Source organism: Melozone crissalis, unplaced genomic scaffold, assembly GCF_028551555.1.
Source record: "Melozone crissalis strain CALT ecotype California unplaced genomic scaffold, PUWL_Pcris_2 ptg000006l_1, whole genome shotgun sequence".
Taxonomy (NCBI): Eukaryota; Metazoa; Chordata; class Aves; order Passeriformes; family Passerellidae; genus Melozone; species Melozone crissalis.
The window spans coordinates 20,712,705-20,725,110 of record NW_026535784.1 but is presented as its reverse complement, the minus strand read 5'-3'; the positions used below and the strand labels follow the sequence as shown (position 1 = coordinate 20,725,110).

General features: G+C 35.3%; 1 protein-coding gene across 8 annotated transcripts in view; it reads left to right on the top strand.

Annotated features, from left to right (window-relative positions):
* The window catches only part of FRYL (FRY like transcription coactivator), a 160,995-nt gene that overhangs the window by 74,610 nt on the left and 73,979 nt on the right, over nucleotides 1–12,406 (top strand). For all 8 annotated transcript variants that reach the window (XM_054290556.1, XM_054290529.1, XM_054290521.1 and 5 more), the window contains 8 exons: nucleotides 2,911–3,050; nucleotides 3,461–3,557; nucleotides 4,104–4,183; nucleotides 4,676–4,756; nucleotides 5,219–5,387; nucleotides 6,231–6,323; nucleotides 9,329–9,427; nucleotides 10,798–10,899. In XM_054290556.1, the coding sequence (XP_054146531.1) occupies nucleotides 2,911–3,050; nucleotides 3,461–3,557; nucleotides 4,104–4,183; nucleotides 4,676–4,756; nucleotides 5,219–5,387; nucleotides 6,231–6,323; nucleotides 9,329–9,427; nucleotides 10,798–10,899 (861 nt within the window). The remainder of the gene's footprint in view (nucleotides 1–2,910; nucleotides 3,051–3,460; nucleotides 3,558–4,103; nucleotides 4,184–4,675; nucleotides 4,757–5,218; nucleotides 5,388–6,230; nucleotides 6,324–9,328; nucleotides 9,428–10,797; nucleotides 10,900–12,406) is intronic.

Genomic DNA, 12,406 nt, shown 5'->3' with positions numbered 1-12,406 from the left:
AGACAGACCTGAATGGCTGGGATCATGAACTTTGTTAGGGAACTTTGCACATTGTTTGGCAAAAGGAATTAAGATTGCATCTCTCTGTTTGTTGCTTGCTGTATAAAACTCTTATTAAGAACAATTCTCCAACAGTGCAGAAGATTACAGATTAAAAAAGTGATTGATAACGTGTGGGAATGAGGAGGATCCAGAGGTCACAGCCACAGCATCCAGCAGAGAAGCTAGAGCTGTTGCTGGGCCAACCTTGCTCACCCAGAGGTCTTTATGGAGCCAGGAATCTGGGTCTGAAAAGTGGCTTTACCTGTACTGATAATGGGGTCTGAGCTTGTAAGTGTTATACTTTGTGAATAAAGAGGGCATGCTTGGAACACAAGAGGGCCCTGGGACTAAGGTGCTATCTAATTAAGGCTTGTTCTCTCATCTCAGTAAGTGATGAGAAAAGGGATGGAGGAGGAAGGCATGGAGTGTTGCCTGTCCTTCTAATGAAAAAGTAAAATAGCATTTAAGGGGATTATAAATCATTTTTGTTAGAAACATAACCAGACCAAGAGGGCTGCTATTAAAACAAGTTTGAAAAATCAATAGCTTTAAATTTCCAAACAGCAGAAATTTTCTCTTTGTCATTTGATATCTTAATTGGAACAATAATATAAATTCAGCTAAAAGAGGAGAAATTTTGGAAAAGGAAATTTGTATGTTGATACACTCGTGAACTGTTCAAAATTTTAGTACCAGAGCTTTCCCTTTACCATTCCTAGCACATCAGGAAGCTACCAGACAGGAGTTTTTTTATAGAGCATATATTGCGTTTCTTAAAATATTTTTGCTTGTACAGCTTGAAACTGAAATAGCTAGTGGTTTTCTTTTTTTTGTTTCTTGTAGGAAACATACTTGGCAATTTCCTACTCTTGTCCTAAGACACCAAAATTTTATGATCACACAGAGGCCTGTGTTGACCTTCTCAGTGACTGAAAGCAGATGTATGTAAGGTTCAGGGTTGCTCATGATTAGGCTCAACTTGAGCAATATTTACAGGATAAGGATTTTGGCCAAAGCTGGAATTTGTGCTTTAGCATCTTACTATAATTTTGCTTCTCTGTTTTTACCTCTCACTGTGCTGTTGGATATGTTATGTGAAGCAATTAGCAATATGTTCCAGCCTTTGAGAGTTGAGCAGGATTTGCTGTTTCATTCTGAGGAACTGAAGTATACGTCACATCTATTGCAGCCCTGTCCTCCTGGGTATTATAGGAGCCCTTTGTCTGGATTGTTGCTTTCAACCTAGGCATAATGTAATGCTAAAATAAAAGAGTTTTCTTGTATGAGAAATAGATCTTCTATAGAAGAAAGTATTCTTTTAATTATAAAATGATTTTGAATATAGTACCCAGGCAGTATAGTAATTATTTTAAATGAAAAATAGCTGATGTTCTGCTTAGATGCTGTGCAATATTAGCAAAGATGTCATCTTCCTGGTGATTCCAGTGCCTTTTCATTAGAATACAAAGAATGCAAAACTTGACAGGAAATAAATAATTCTTTTGTAAAACTTTTTATTTTTCTAGAGGAAAATACCTTATTATGCCAGTAGTTTCGGGGTTCAGCATTTTAGCAGTGACATTTTTGAATGTGTGTAATACATGCTTGTTTCTCTAGAAGCCAATGTAAATTGCCTAACTACTTTTATGAACATTTATGAATAGTATTAGTACTGATAAATTGTGTAACCTTGCAGGAAAACCTAAAGGAAAGGTTTAGCAAAGCTTTAAATGCAGCTTGCTTCTTTTGCTTGTGCTAATAAACCCATCAGTTCACAGCACTATTTAATTATTGTGACTTGAATAACTGACTAATTAACAATCTGAGTAATGTATTCAGAAGATGAAAAGAGGTCCTTCTGAGGTTTTCCTGTGGTTAACTTGTCCCTATCCTTTCGACAAACCTAAAAACCCAAGATGCTTCAAATGAGGAAAAAGAAATAATTTCATTAATGTTGTATCAGAACACGTAGTGGCATAATATTATACTGTTATCTGGAATAGTGAATAATAGATAAGTTACAGCTTGAGCATGGCTTCTATTAAAACCTTATTTGAAAGATCCAAGAGACAGGTAATACATGAAATCAGTGAGCAGCATGGTAACTCTCCCATTCCAACCTGTGTTAGGGAATGGGCTTGCTCCCTGCTGCCTCCTGGAACCAGGTTTGTAATGGCATTTTGCTGTCTTCAGTCATTCTTGTCCTTTCCAAAAAGTTTTTAGTTAAAGGAAGCCGAGATAATTTAAGTTTAATAGCATCTTAAAGTCTTCCTTCTATAATGGTTCCTATTGCCACATCTGTTGCACAGATGAGTTTACTACTAGTACAGATTTTCTGAAAGAAAGCAGAAGATGGGGGAGTTACACTAAAAGTAAATATAGCCTGAGACCCAGACCAGTCAAATGTATTAAAGGCGATGTAGAATGTCTAAAAGGCTTTTATTTTTGTTTATATAATAACCAAAGAACCAAGTTTTTAAAGTTATAAACTTCTTCAATTTAGGAGGGTTGGCTCTTGTCATGTGTGATGTGAAGGTGTGTATACTTCAGACATAAATACAGCAACATTCAGGGACATCCTAAAACCTCTGCTCTTTTCTCAGTGATTTTATACACGTTATATGTCTATAAATTTGTCATTTTGTGATCCCTGTGAGCTTTGGAACACTTTACTTAAATTTATTATAATAATAGACTCAGTATGTTATATTTACACTAACTGTCCTAGGTGAAAATGAATATTAACTTGCCACTTTGTGAAGTTATGCGATACATGGTTTTTAACATTAAAAAACAATTTGAAAGAATTATTCAACTCCAGGATTTTCCTAGCTATATGTGGCTAAAGTATTTTTCTTCCTCTTTCAGTTGATAAGCTCTATGAGCTCAGTAGCAGAGCACTGTCTCCCCTCCTTACTACGCACCTTGTTTGACTGGTACAGGCGCCAAAATGGAACAGAGGATGAATCTTATGAGTATAGACCTCGGTCAAGCACAAAATCAAAGGGGTAAGAATTTTCCTTGCTGAAGTCTGTTTGATTTTTGTGTGCTTTCTCATAAGAAAATGTGTGCTTTGTACTTCTGTGACAAGTATGTTGTATTTGGATTTGTCATTACCTAAATTTGTGTAGAAAAAACACAGACTTCTTTAAGGTAGTGTATTTAACTTGGTTAGATGATATACATGAAGTGACTTAATGGTTTTGGCATAGATATACAGAAGGAAGCTGGATACTGGTAATTCTAAGCTAGTTTGTCCCCCTCCCCCCCCTTTTTTTTTTTTATTATTGGCAGGTCCACCTGTGCATTTTATACACATCTGCAACAGTGATTACATGAAAAAAATGCAGTTATTGTCACTGCAATATCTGTGTTCAGTCTTGCGTCTGATGGCTGTGTTCTTGATTTCTTATTTTAGGGATGACCAACAACGTGAAAGAGATTATCTACTTGAAAGGAGGGACTTAGCTGTAGATTTCATTTTTTGCTTAGTTTTAATAGAGGTTCTAAAACAGGTAAGATCTTTTACTTTGGCAAATTAATTTTAATATTTTGCTTGTAATGTTGCTTTTGATAATCTCCTTTAAATTTTTATTTTAAAGACTAGAACATATCTATGGTGAGCATATGCAAGGCTGTAATTATACTCTCAGTTACATAAAGCCTTTGGCCTCTCCTGCCTTTTCTTTACATGCCTGCATTGTCTCAGTTCATGTGTCTTGGAAAGCTGCTGATGTACTCCAAAAAGCAGAACTGTAAAAAATAACATTTAATTTATGCTCAGTACCCATTGTCGGCTTAAATGTTCTTGAAATACAGGTTGAAATTGTTGGATAATGAGGTTAAAATGTACTTTAGAATTATCCTTATTTGGCTAAGAATGCCAGTAGAGATTGTGTAAAAGTTATATATTGCAGAGTTAGCTTGATATATGCCAGTAAAGGATGTGTCCTTGGACACTGGTGGGAGAGATTTCTCCAGAGCATCTCACAGCACTGTTTATTTGCTTCATACATGCATGTATAGGTTCTACATACATGTAAGTGATATGTGCCTTTCAGATACCTGTTCATCCAGTGCCAGATCCTTTAGTACATGAAGTTCTAAACTTGGCTTTTAAGCACTTTAAACATAAGGAAGGGTAAGTTTCAATTGTGTACTTTAAAATACTTTGTATTACCAGCCTGTGTTTCTTTGTTGTGATTGCTCTCTTTTGCCTCACATGTAAAATGTTTGTGATAATACCAGTGTGAATGAACAAAAGTCAATGTCTTTAAATTGGAAACATATCTTGAAAGAAGATGGCTGTGTTCAATGTAACACTGAGTTTATTTTGCTTCGAATATACAGAATTATTTGCATCCTCAGATGCAGTAAGAAAAGTCCGAGTTTAGATAAATACAGTAAAATTTCTATCCAGAATATGTTTCTTTTGAAATAAGAAATGAAACTACATTGCTTTAAATGTCACCCATGCATTTCATGTTTGAATTTAATTGTTTTTATGGTAATAATTTGCCTGCTAGGGGACAAATTTTTTTGTTTGTAATTGAAAACTTGCTTGGGGTTTAGAAGAGCAAAGTTGTATTTAATGAGGTTTTTTTCCCTTTATTGTTTTTTTTTTTTTCTTTAGGTATTCAGGAACCAACACTGGGAATGTTCATATTATTGCAGACTTATATGCAGAAGTGACAGGGGTTCTTGCTCAATCAAAGTAAGTTCAGTCTCTGACTCTTTGTGTCTAGGAACAGACCAATGTAGACTTAAAGACTATTTGCTATAGCAGAATCTATTCATGTCCCCAGTAGATAATCCTGTAAGTGTCAGATGTAGTCAGGTGTAGTGTGCTGTGTCTGTCTGATGTTCCAGCACAAAAAAATTGAACAAATTAAGAAATAGTCTTTAGTACCATTGCTTTGCAGTCAGCTTGTAGGGGCAGGGAAAGGAGGCCCTGTGCCAGTCGACTGTTGTTTACTTAACTGGTGTATTCTCATGTACTGATCATCATAGGCACTCATAAATGCCTGGGCTTGAAGTACCAGGGTTCATCTCCCTTGCATTTCTCATACAGCAGCTGCTGATACTGTTACAGACTAAAGAAATTGGTTCAAAATTATAGACCTCATACAAAAGTAAGTAAGAATGCAAATAATTGCTGTCTGTATCCCTTGTTCAGGTTTCAAGCTGTTAGGAAGAAGTTTGTCACTGAATTAAAGGAACTGCGGCAAAAAGAACAGAGTCCTCACGTAGTACAGAGTATCATCAGTTTGATCATGGGAATGAAGTTTTTTCGAGTAAAGATGTATCCTGTGGAGGATTTTGAAGCATCATTTCAGTTCATGCAGGTAAACAAATGCTACAGAAAACTGAAATGAGTGTAATTTTAAATGTTTAAGTCATGAAGCTATGATGACGCTTGCTGTGATCACTCACTCCCTCTACTTGTGTGCCATCCTTCATCCTTTTCTGTTCAGTTCCTAATTTTTCAGAGGTGTGAATTGTTTCTTTAGTTTGTGAGTACCTTTCATCAGGAGAAGCCACAATTGCCTTAGTAGTGTGGCAAACCTGTAATATATGAATTTAAGACTGAATGAAAATGGATAGCAATCAAATAATTTTCTCTTTATAAAAGCAGTGTATTAAAGAAAAAGAATTATTTTGTGTATAATTTTTTAACAGATGAGATGTCAAGACTTGCTTTTCTTTAAAAACACTTCACTATGGATTATTTATTGTGTATGGAATATTTAATTATATTTAATTTTCTTTCCATCAAAGTCCTTTGAAAATGAAAATTAGTATTAAAAAATAAAATATAATTTCCCAATAATTTTAATAGATATAAGCATTAAAAATTTTTAAGCTTCAAAATTATCTGAGGGAAAATGTGTATATTTATATTCTTTTGTATTCTGAGTACTCTTTATATTCTGAGTAAAAAGTAAATAGCTATCTGGTATTACAAATGTTCTCCTTTCAATTCATTGAGGTGTATTGCTGGGCAAACAGGTTTTAAAGTTTCTTATGTTTTGTGAAGTTGATACTGCTAAGGAATATAAAAGTAACTCAAACACATTACATGTTTAAAATTAAAACAGGCAGCTAATGTTAGACTGCTAGTGGTTTTTATGACGTAGTTATGTTTGTATTCCTTTTTCTAAATATTTTTCTAATGTTTTTTTACTAAGGAGTGTGCTCAATACTTCCTGGAAGTAAAAGATAAGGATATAAAACATGCACTTGCTGGTTTGTTTGTGGAAATTCTCATACCTGTGGCTGCTGTAAGTATTTTAATCCCCCTTGCCACACTGTTCCCCCCACTTTCCATTGGGCTCTCATTATTAAAATTCTTCAATTGAGTTTTTTCTGTAGTAAGCTGTGTAACATTTTACAGTTTGATAAGGAGAGTGTGAACTCATGTAGGAAGGAAGAATGTAGGTCTTGGCTAATTAAATAAAAATGATTTGTAGAGGTGAATGTCCACTAGATTTAATCCTTCAAGTGGAAGAGCAGTCAGTCATCTCCTGTGTGTGTTTTAAATCTAAAAGTAGAAATTTCACACAGCAACCATGAACAAGGTAAAAACACTCATTATCATCCCAGTGTTGGATGTACTGTGCCTGTAATGCTGCTTGTGCAATCTTTAAGTCAAGACAGGCTCTCTTTCTTCCCAGGCTGCTTAGCTTGGTTTTGTGAAGCTTGTTCAGCAGGTCAAGAAGAAATTATGGCACCTGAGTATAATTCAAGTTGACCATTGACAAGCTCAGTTAATTTCTTCATAGTAGATTGATACTTTCTGGGATTGTTGTGTAAAATGCTAGTTGTATTAGCAGATGCCAGGCCCATGTTTGGCATGTAGTCCTAAAAAGTGGCCAGTTGTGGCTGTGTGTTGCCACATATATTATAGGGATATATCTTGCTATAAATGGAAAATTGGGACATGTAGATCTTGTTTTGTAGAATAGGATCTACAAAGAGTAGCACACTGGGTGGGCATCCCATCTGAGCAAGATCATAGGAAAAGAAAGATTAGGTAGGAAAAGAAAGGAAAGTAACTCTCTGAGTTCTTCATCCTCTTTTAAATGGTTTACCTTGCCCTGGGCAAATGCTTCTTTCCTTTCTGTGGTCTCAGTCTTGGTTTTTTGAGGCAGGAGGTTGTTTTTGGTTTTGTGGGTTTTGTTTGTTTGTTTTTATGGATGTTTGTTTGTTTTTGTTGGTTTGGGGGGAGGGGTTGTGGGTTTATTTGAGGTTTTTGTGTGGCTGCTGTTTGTTTGTTGTTTTTTTTGTTGGTTTTGTTGCTGCTGTTAGGTTTGGTATACTTGGGGACTTGGGTTTTTTAAATCACTTTTAAATTACAAAGGAAACAATCCTTTTTCATAAGGCATAATTAGAAAGAGGTGCTTCCAGTAGTAATTGCTTATGGGAATAAGTTTTGATCTTACCCAGGCATGCCTATACTCTTCTAGAGAAGAATAGAAGAATTTCTTTCCTATTGAAGAGTGAGCACATTTTGTCATTTTGAATTCCATAGTAGCTTGGCAGTTGGAGTGGGAGTGCCAAGTGAAACTATTTAGCATTTAGGTAAATGCAAATATTAGTTTGCAGAATCATAAACGTGGTGAAAACTGCCCTTGAAATAAGGAGGAAGAAGAAGCATTTGGGAGATGGGACTATGCTCTGGCAGGGGCAGAGGCAGGAACAGGGCTGTGCAGAGCACTTGTGGTGCTGTGATCCAGCCTGAATCAGCGCTTCACACACTTGGGGAGGGAGGCTTGATCTGTCCTTCTGACTCACTGGGTCTCTAATCATTTCATACAAATGGAGCTTCTTAAATAGAAATGAGGAGCTCACTCCCAGGCTGAGGTGCAGTTGAGCAGGTTAGTCATTCTCTGGGAAGATGTGAGATGCAAGTTTGAATATTTTTCATGCAGCTGAAGGAATTGAATGTAGATTTTTCTGTATCTTGGATACAGAAAATCGCTCAAGTGAGGAAGCTGTTGGGTTTCAGCATTGAGACTTCTTTACTGTCATTCCCTTGCTTAGTCATTCAGGCATTTTAAGAAACCTGACCTGATTTGGACCCTGCAGGTATGATGAATCACAACATATTTTATAGCAGGGAAGTTAGGGCTGCTCTGAAAGCCTGAGATTATATCCCAAAGCAACAGTGCTGTGGTGACAGCAACTGACTGATTTCTCCTGTGGAGCTAGCAGAGTACTAATCAACCTATAGCCTAAGATAGCAAAGGATAAATAATTGGGTACATAGGAAGTGATTTAAATCATAATTACTTTCTCATTTCTTTCTTTGTGGATCTGTACACATTACAGAGATACATGCTTTTTTTGTGCTTCTACATCATGAAGCTTTTAGAGTGTTCTTAGCAAGATGGACATGATTTTTCTTTATGTAATGTTAGTAGATATAATGTTTATGTAATATTAATAACTGTAAATAATAAAGATAACAGAAATTATCTTATGTTGTAAGGAAATTATATGTACTGAGGACTTCTTCCAAAAAAGCCCTTTCAGTCTCCAACACCCCACCCCTCAATTTGATAAATAAAGCAGGAACAGCTTAAAACAGTAGGTTGAGAATAGTGTTTAAATAGATCATCCTGAAGATCCAGAGGGAAGCCTAAGAGGCTTGCAGAGGTTTCAGTAAAGAAGGTGGCAGCTGCTTGGGTTGTGGAAGGAAACCTGTTCTGTGTGCAAGAACAGAGTGGGTCAGAAAGCTGTAGGGCTCCATGTGTGTTTCATTACTTCTGAAAGCTGAGCAAAGACAACTTGCATGATTGGTTGACTGGTAATCCTGTGGATTATTTCTTAATTTTCCAGTTTTCAGTATTAAAACAAAGAAGAAAACAGGAGCATTAAGAGGGGAGCTGTGAAAGTTAAAGATACTAATATTTTTTTAATAAATGTAAATATGCATATGAAGATCTTCAGTGTAGTTTTTATTTGTTAGTTGGTATCAAATACATTTTCTTCTTTGAGTACGGAATAGAGACCATGTTCCTAAACCAGTTTATTTTAGTGGACTGTTCTGTTGGGGTGGAGTTTTTTGTATGTTTGCTTTAATTGTTAATTTTAACCATATGGTTGTAGTGTATGGCATGATTTCTTATGCTTCTGCTTCTATTTCAGATAAATACACTGAAATACCTTACTAATGTGAAATTTAACTTTTGAGTGGTTTTGAATTCATAGACATCTTAATGTGTATTTAAATTGCCTTCTTTGTAAATTTTTAAGCCCATTAATTTGTGCTTTTTTTTTATAGGCTGTTAAAAATGAAGTGAATGTGCCATGTTTGAAAAATTTTGTGGAGATGCTTTATCAGACTACCTTTGAATTGAGTTCAAGGAAGAAGCACTCGCTGGTATTTTAAAGAAATATTTCAACTTCTCCATTTTGCTCATCTTAGGCTCTTAAGCTAGTACATTATAAGAGGAAAAGCTTATCAAGCCATATTAATTTAAATCTTAACATCTCAGTATAATTAAATTCCCACAGTGTGTGTTCATTTGTTCTAATTTTGCTTTGTTTCTTTGTGCAGATATGTGCTCTTATCTCACATGTGAGATTGTCTTGAAGTCAGTGCTTGTTTTTGATTATTTTAGTGGATTTTAGCAGAGTTATTTAACTTAATGTCTTTTTAGTAAAAAACTTCCATTCAGGGAATCTGAATATATTTAAATTAGGGTTAATTAAAAGATGCAAATGTCAGACAAGACTTTTTCAGTAAAATAGCAGCCTCTTAATAGCTCTGCTTTGCCTGGTTCTCTCCTCTCATCATACACCTTGTTTAAATTTTATCATTTTTTAAATTATCTCTTATTTTTGCAGTATTTGGTTGTTTTTGATGACTATGGCAGCCATGTTTCAAGTTGAAAATGTAGAGCTAATTTTTGCATTTCAGTTGGCACATTAAGTAAATGCAAGTGAATTCAAAATGTTTTATTCTCACTTTCATGTTGTGGATGAGCTTTTCTTTCTAGTATTCTGCACATATAAAGCATATATCATTGTATTGGTTAAACTCCTTATGTAAGAGTAACATAAAGTGGTTGATATTAGTATTAAAAATGACATTTTTAAAATGAAGTTAGAAACATTGTATCAAGAGTACTGTTTACTTACTCATCCTTTAGTTTTGCTTCATAACAAGAAAAGCTGCAGTCAGATTTGGTACTAATCACCATTTATGTGTTAAAAGGTTGTGGTACTTAAATCTTACCTTACTAAAAAAGCTAAATCACACTTTGCATATGCACAGATTTAAAATAAAATATATTGTGGTTCATTCCTCACTAAAAGTAGATCGTGAGTAGAAGTAGCATTTCTGACAACTTAAAGTCTGAGTTTTTACTGAGTTGATATTTTTCCTGAATGTTCTTGGAGGCAGTTCACCTGCCCAGCATGTAGAGCTACATGAATTGAGTCTTGTGGTTGCAGGGAAAGCCTGAACATTGTAGGATCAGACTTCTCTCAGTCCTTGTTTGACATCAGGCCTTGCTGGGGATGAGCTTCACCTTGGTCCCACTGCCCCAGTGTGACCCCCTGGGCTCTTGCAGCACTCAGGAGTTGCCCAGGGCTCTGTGCACGTGTCCCAGGGCAGGGAGAGGGGCCATGCAGTGCCAAAACTGTGAGAGTGAGGGGCAGCAGCCAACTGTGTCTCATTCTCAATGTACAACACTTGGGAGGTCTGCAAAGAGCAATTTGATCAACTCTTTTTCCCCCTACTCATAGGCTTTGTACCCATTGATCACCTGCCTGTTGTGTGTCAGTCAGAAACAGTTTTTTTTAAATAATTGGCACGTTTTCCTGCAGAACTGTTTGTCACATCTGAAGGTAAGAATCCTTTCTAATTAAGGAACTGTTGCGAATCACTAGCATTTATGACAATATGTTTTCACCATTCTTGTGCCAAATAAACAATGAGTAATATTTGGCTGTTTAAAAGGACACTGAAATATTTTTCTAAAAAGAAATTAAATGTTTCAAGTCTCTGTATTAAACCTAGTAGTAAGTTTTTGTGATGCTATATTATGTTGGAAATAAGTGTGGTCCCCTTGGGGATTATAATTTTTATTGAGTAAAATCTGCAGAAATGTCTGCTAACAAGGGCTATTAATGCCAGAGAAAATATAAACCATATTTCTTTATGTGTAAATTATATGTGAGAAAATAAATTACTTATCTGCTCTAAGTAGAATGTATAGGAAGTGCAAACTTCCTGTCTTTTGTTCACTTATTGAAGGAATAGAAAATGAGCTGTGAGACCAGAAAAGATGTTATATCTACAGCCTGTGATACAAATTTTAAAAAACCAATTACAGTGTCCCTTTAACTTGTGCCTTCTGTTGGTATCATTGTAACCATCAATTGGTTGATAAAGACATCAAGATATTTACAAATCAGTCACTTTATTGTAGTTATTGTATGTATTCTTTCCTTGATTATGATTAACATAATTCATGATTTTGCCTAATGTATTGATTTTGATAATGTTAATAAATTCTTTGATCCTCCTTCACAACGCTGATTCTGGTTAGCTATGAGTGACAGTTACAAAGCTTATTTGTAAAATACATAAACCAGCATGAAGTCAAAAGGAAAACAGTTTAGCTGCTTTGATTGTTTTGGGTCATTTTGTTCTTACAACATCTTTCACACCTTTCTGTTGCTTGTTGGGTTCTGTATATTTTTCATCTAACATTATTGCAGTTCTTTTGCAGTATTTGCTTTGATTTTTGTTTTGTGGTTTATTTTGCTTATGGAGGCTGCTTGTGCTTTTTGTTTTTAAAGCTTTAAAAAAAACTCCTTACAATCTAGGAGTTGCCTTTTTCTGGCATAATGTCCATCGCTGGTAATGGATGTTTTAAAACTATAAATGCCAGTGAGTTTAACTGGTATTTGCTGAGCATGCATTTTATATTTTACTTAGATTTGTTAACCACTAACAGCTTAACACATTTACTGTAAGGCTCTATTCAGCAGAAATTCCACTTACGAATTTCTGCAATTCAGAATTTGAAGTGTTATGATGCTATGCCATCAGTGAGTCCTTTAGGGTATTTTATGGCTTGGTTTAATTGGGCACACCAAATACTATCAAGTTTTTTGGGTGCCTACCTTGTTCAGAAACTTCATTGAGCTTAATCTTGAAAAATACACCCCACTGTCCTGATGTATCTTATGAATTAATGTGTTCCTTTGTTTCTGAAGCTAATTAAATGCATGCACTCTGTAATAAGTAATCTCATTAATTTCAAATCTAGATTTCACAGCAGTTTAGTCTTTCGGATTTCCCCTAATTTTATTTCCTGATTTTCTAATGACTAAAATTATTTTATTT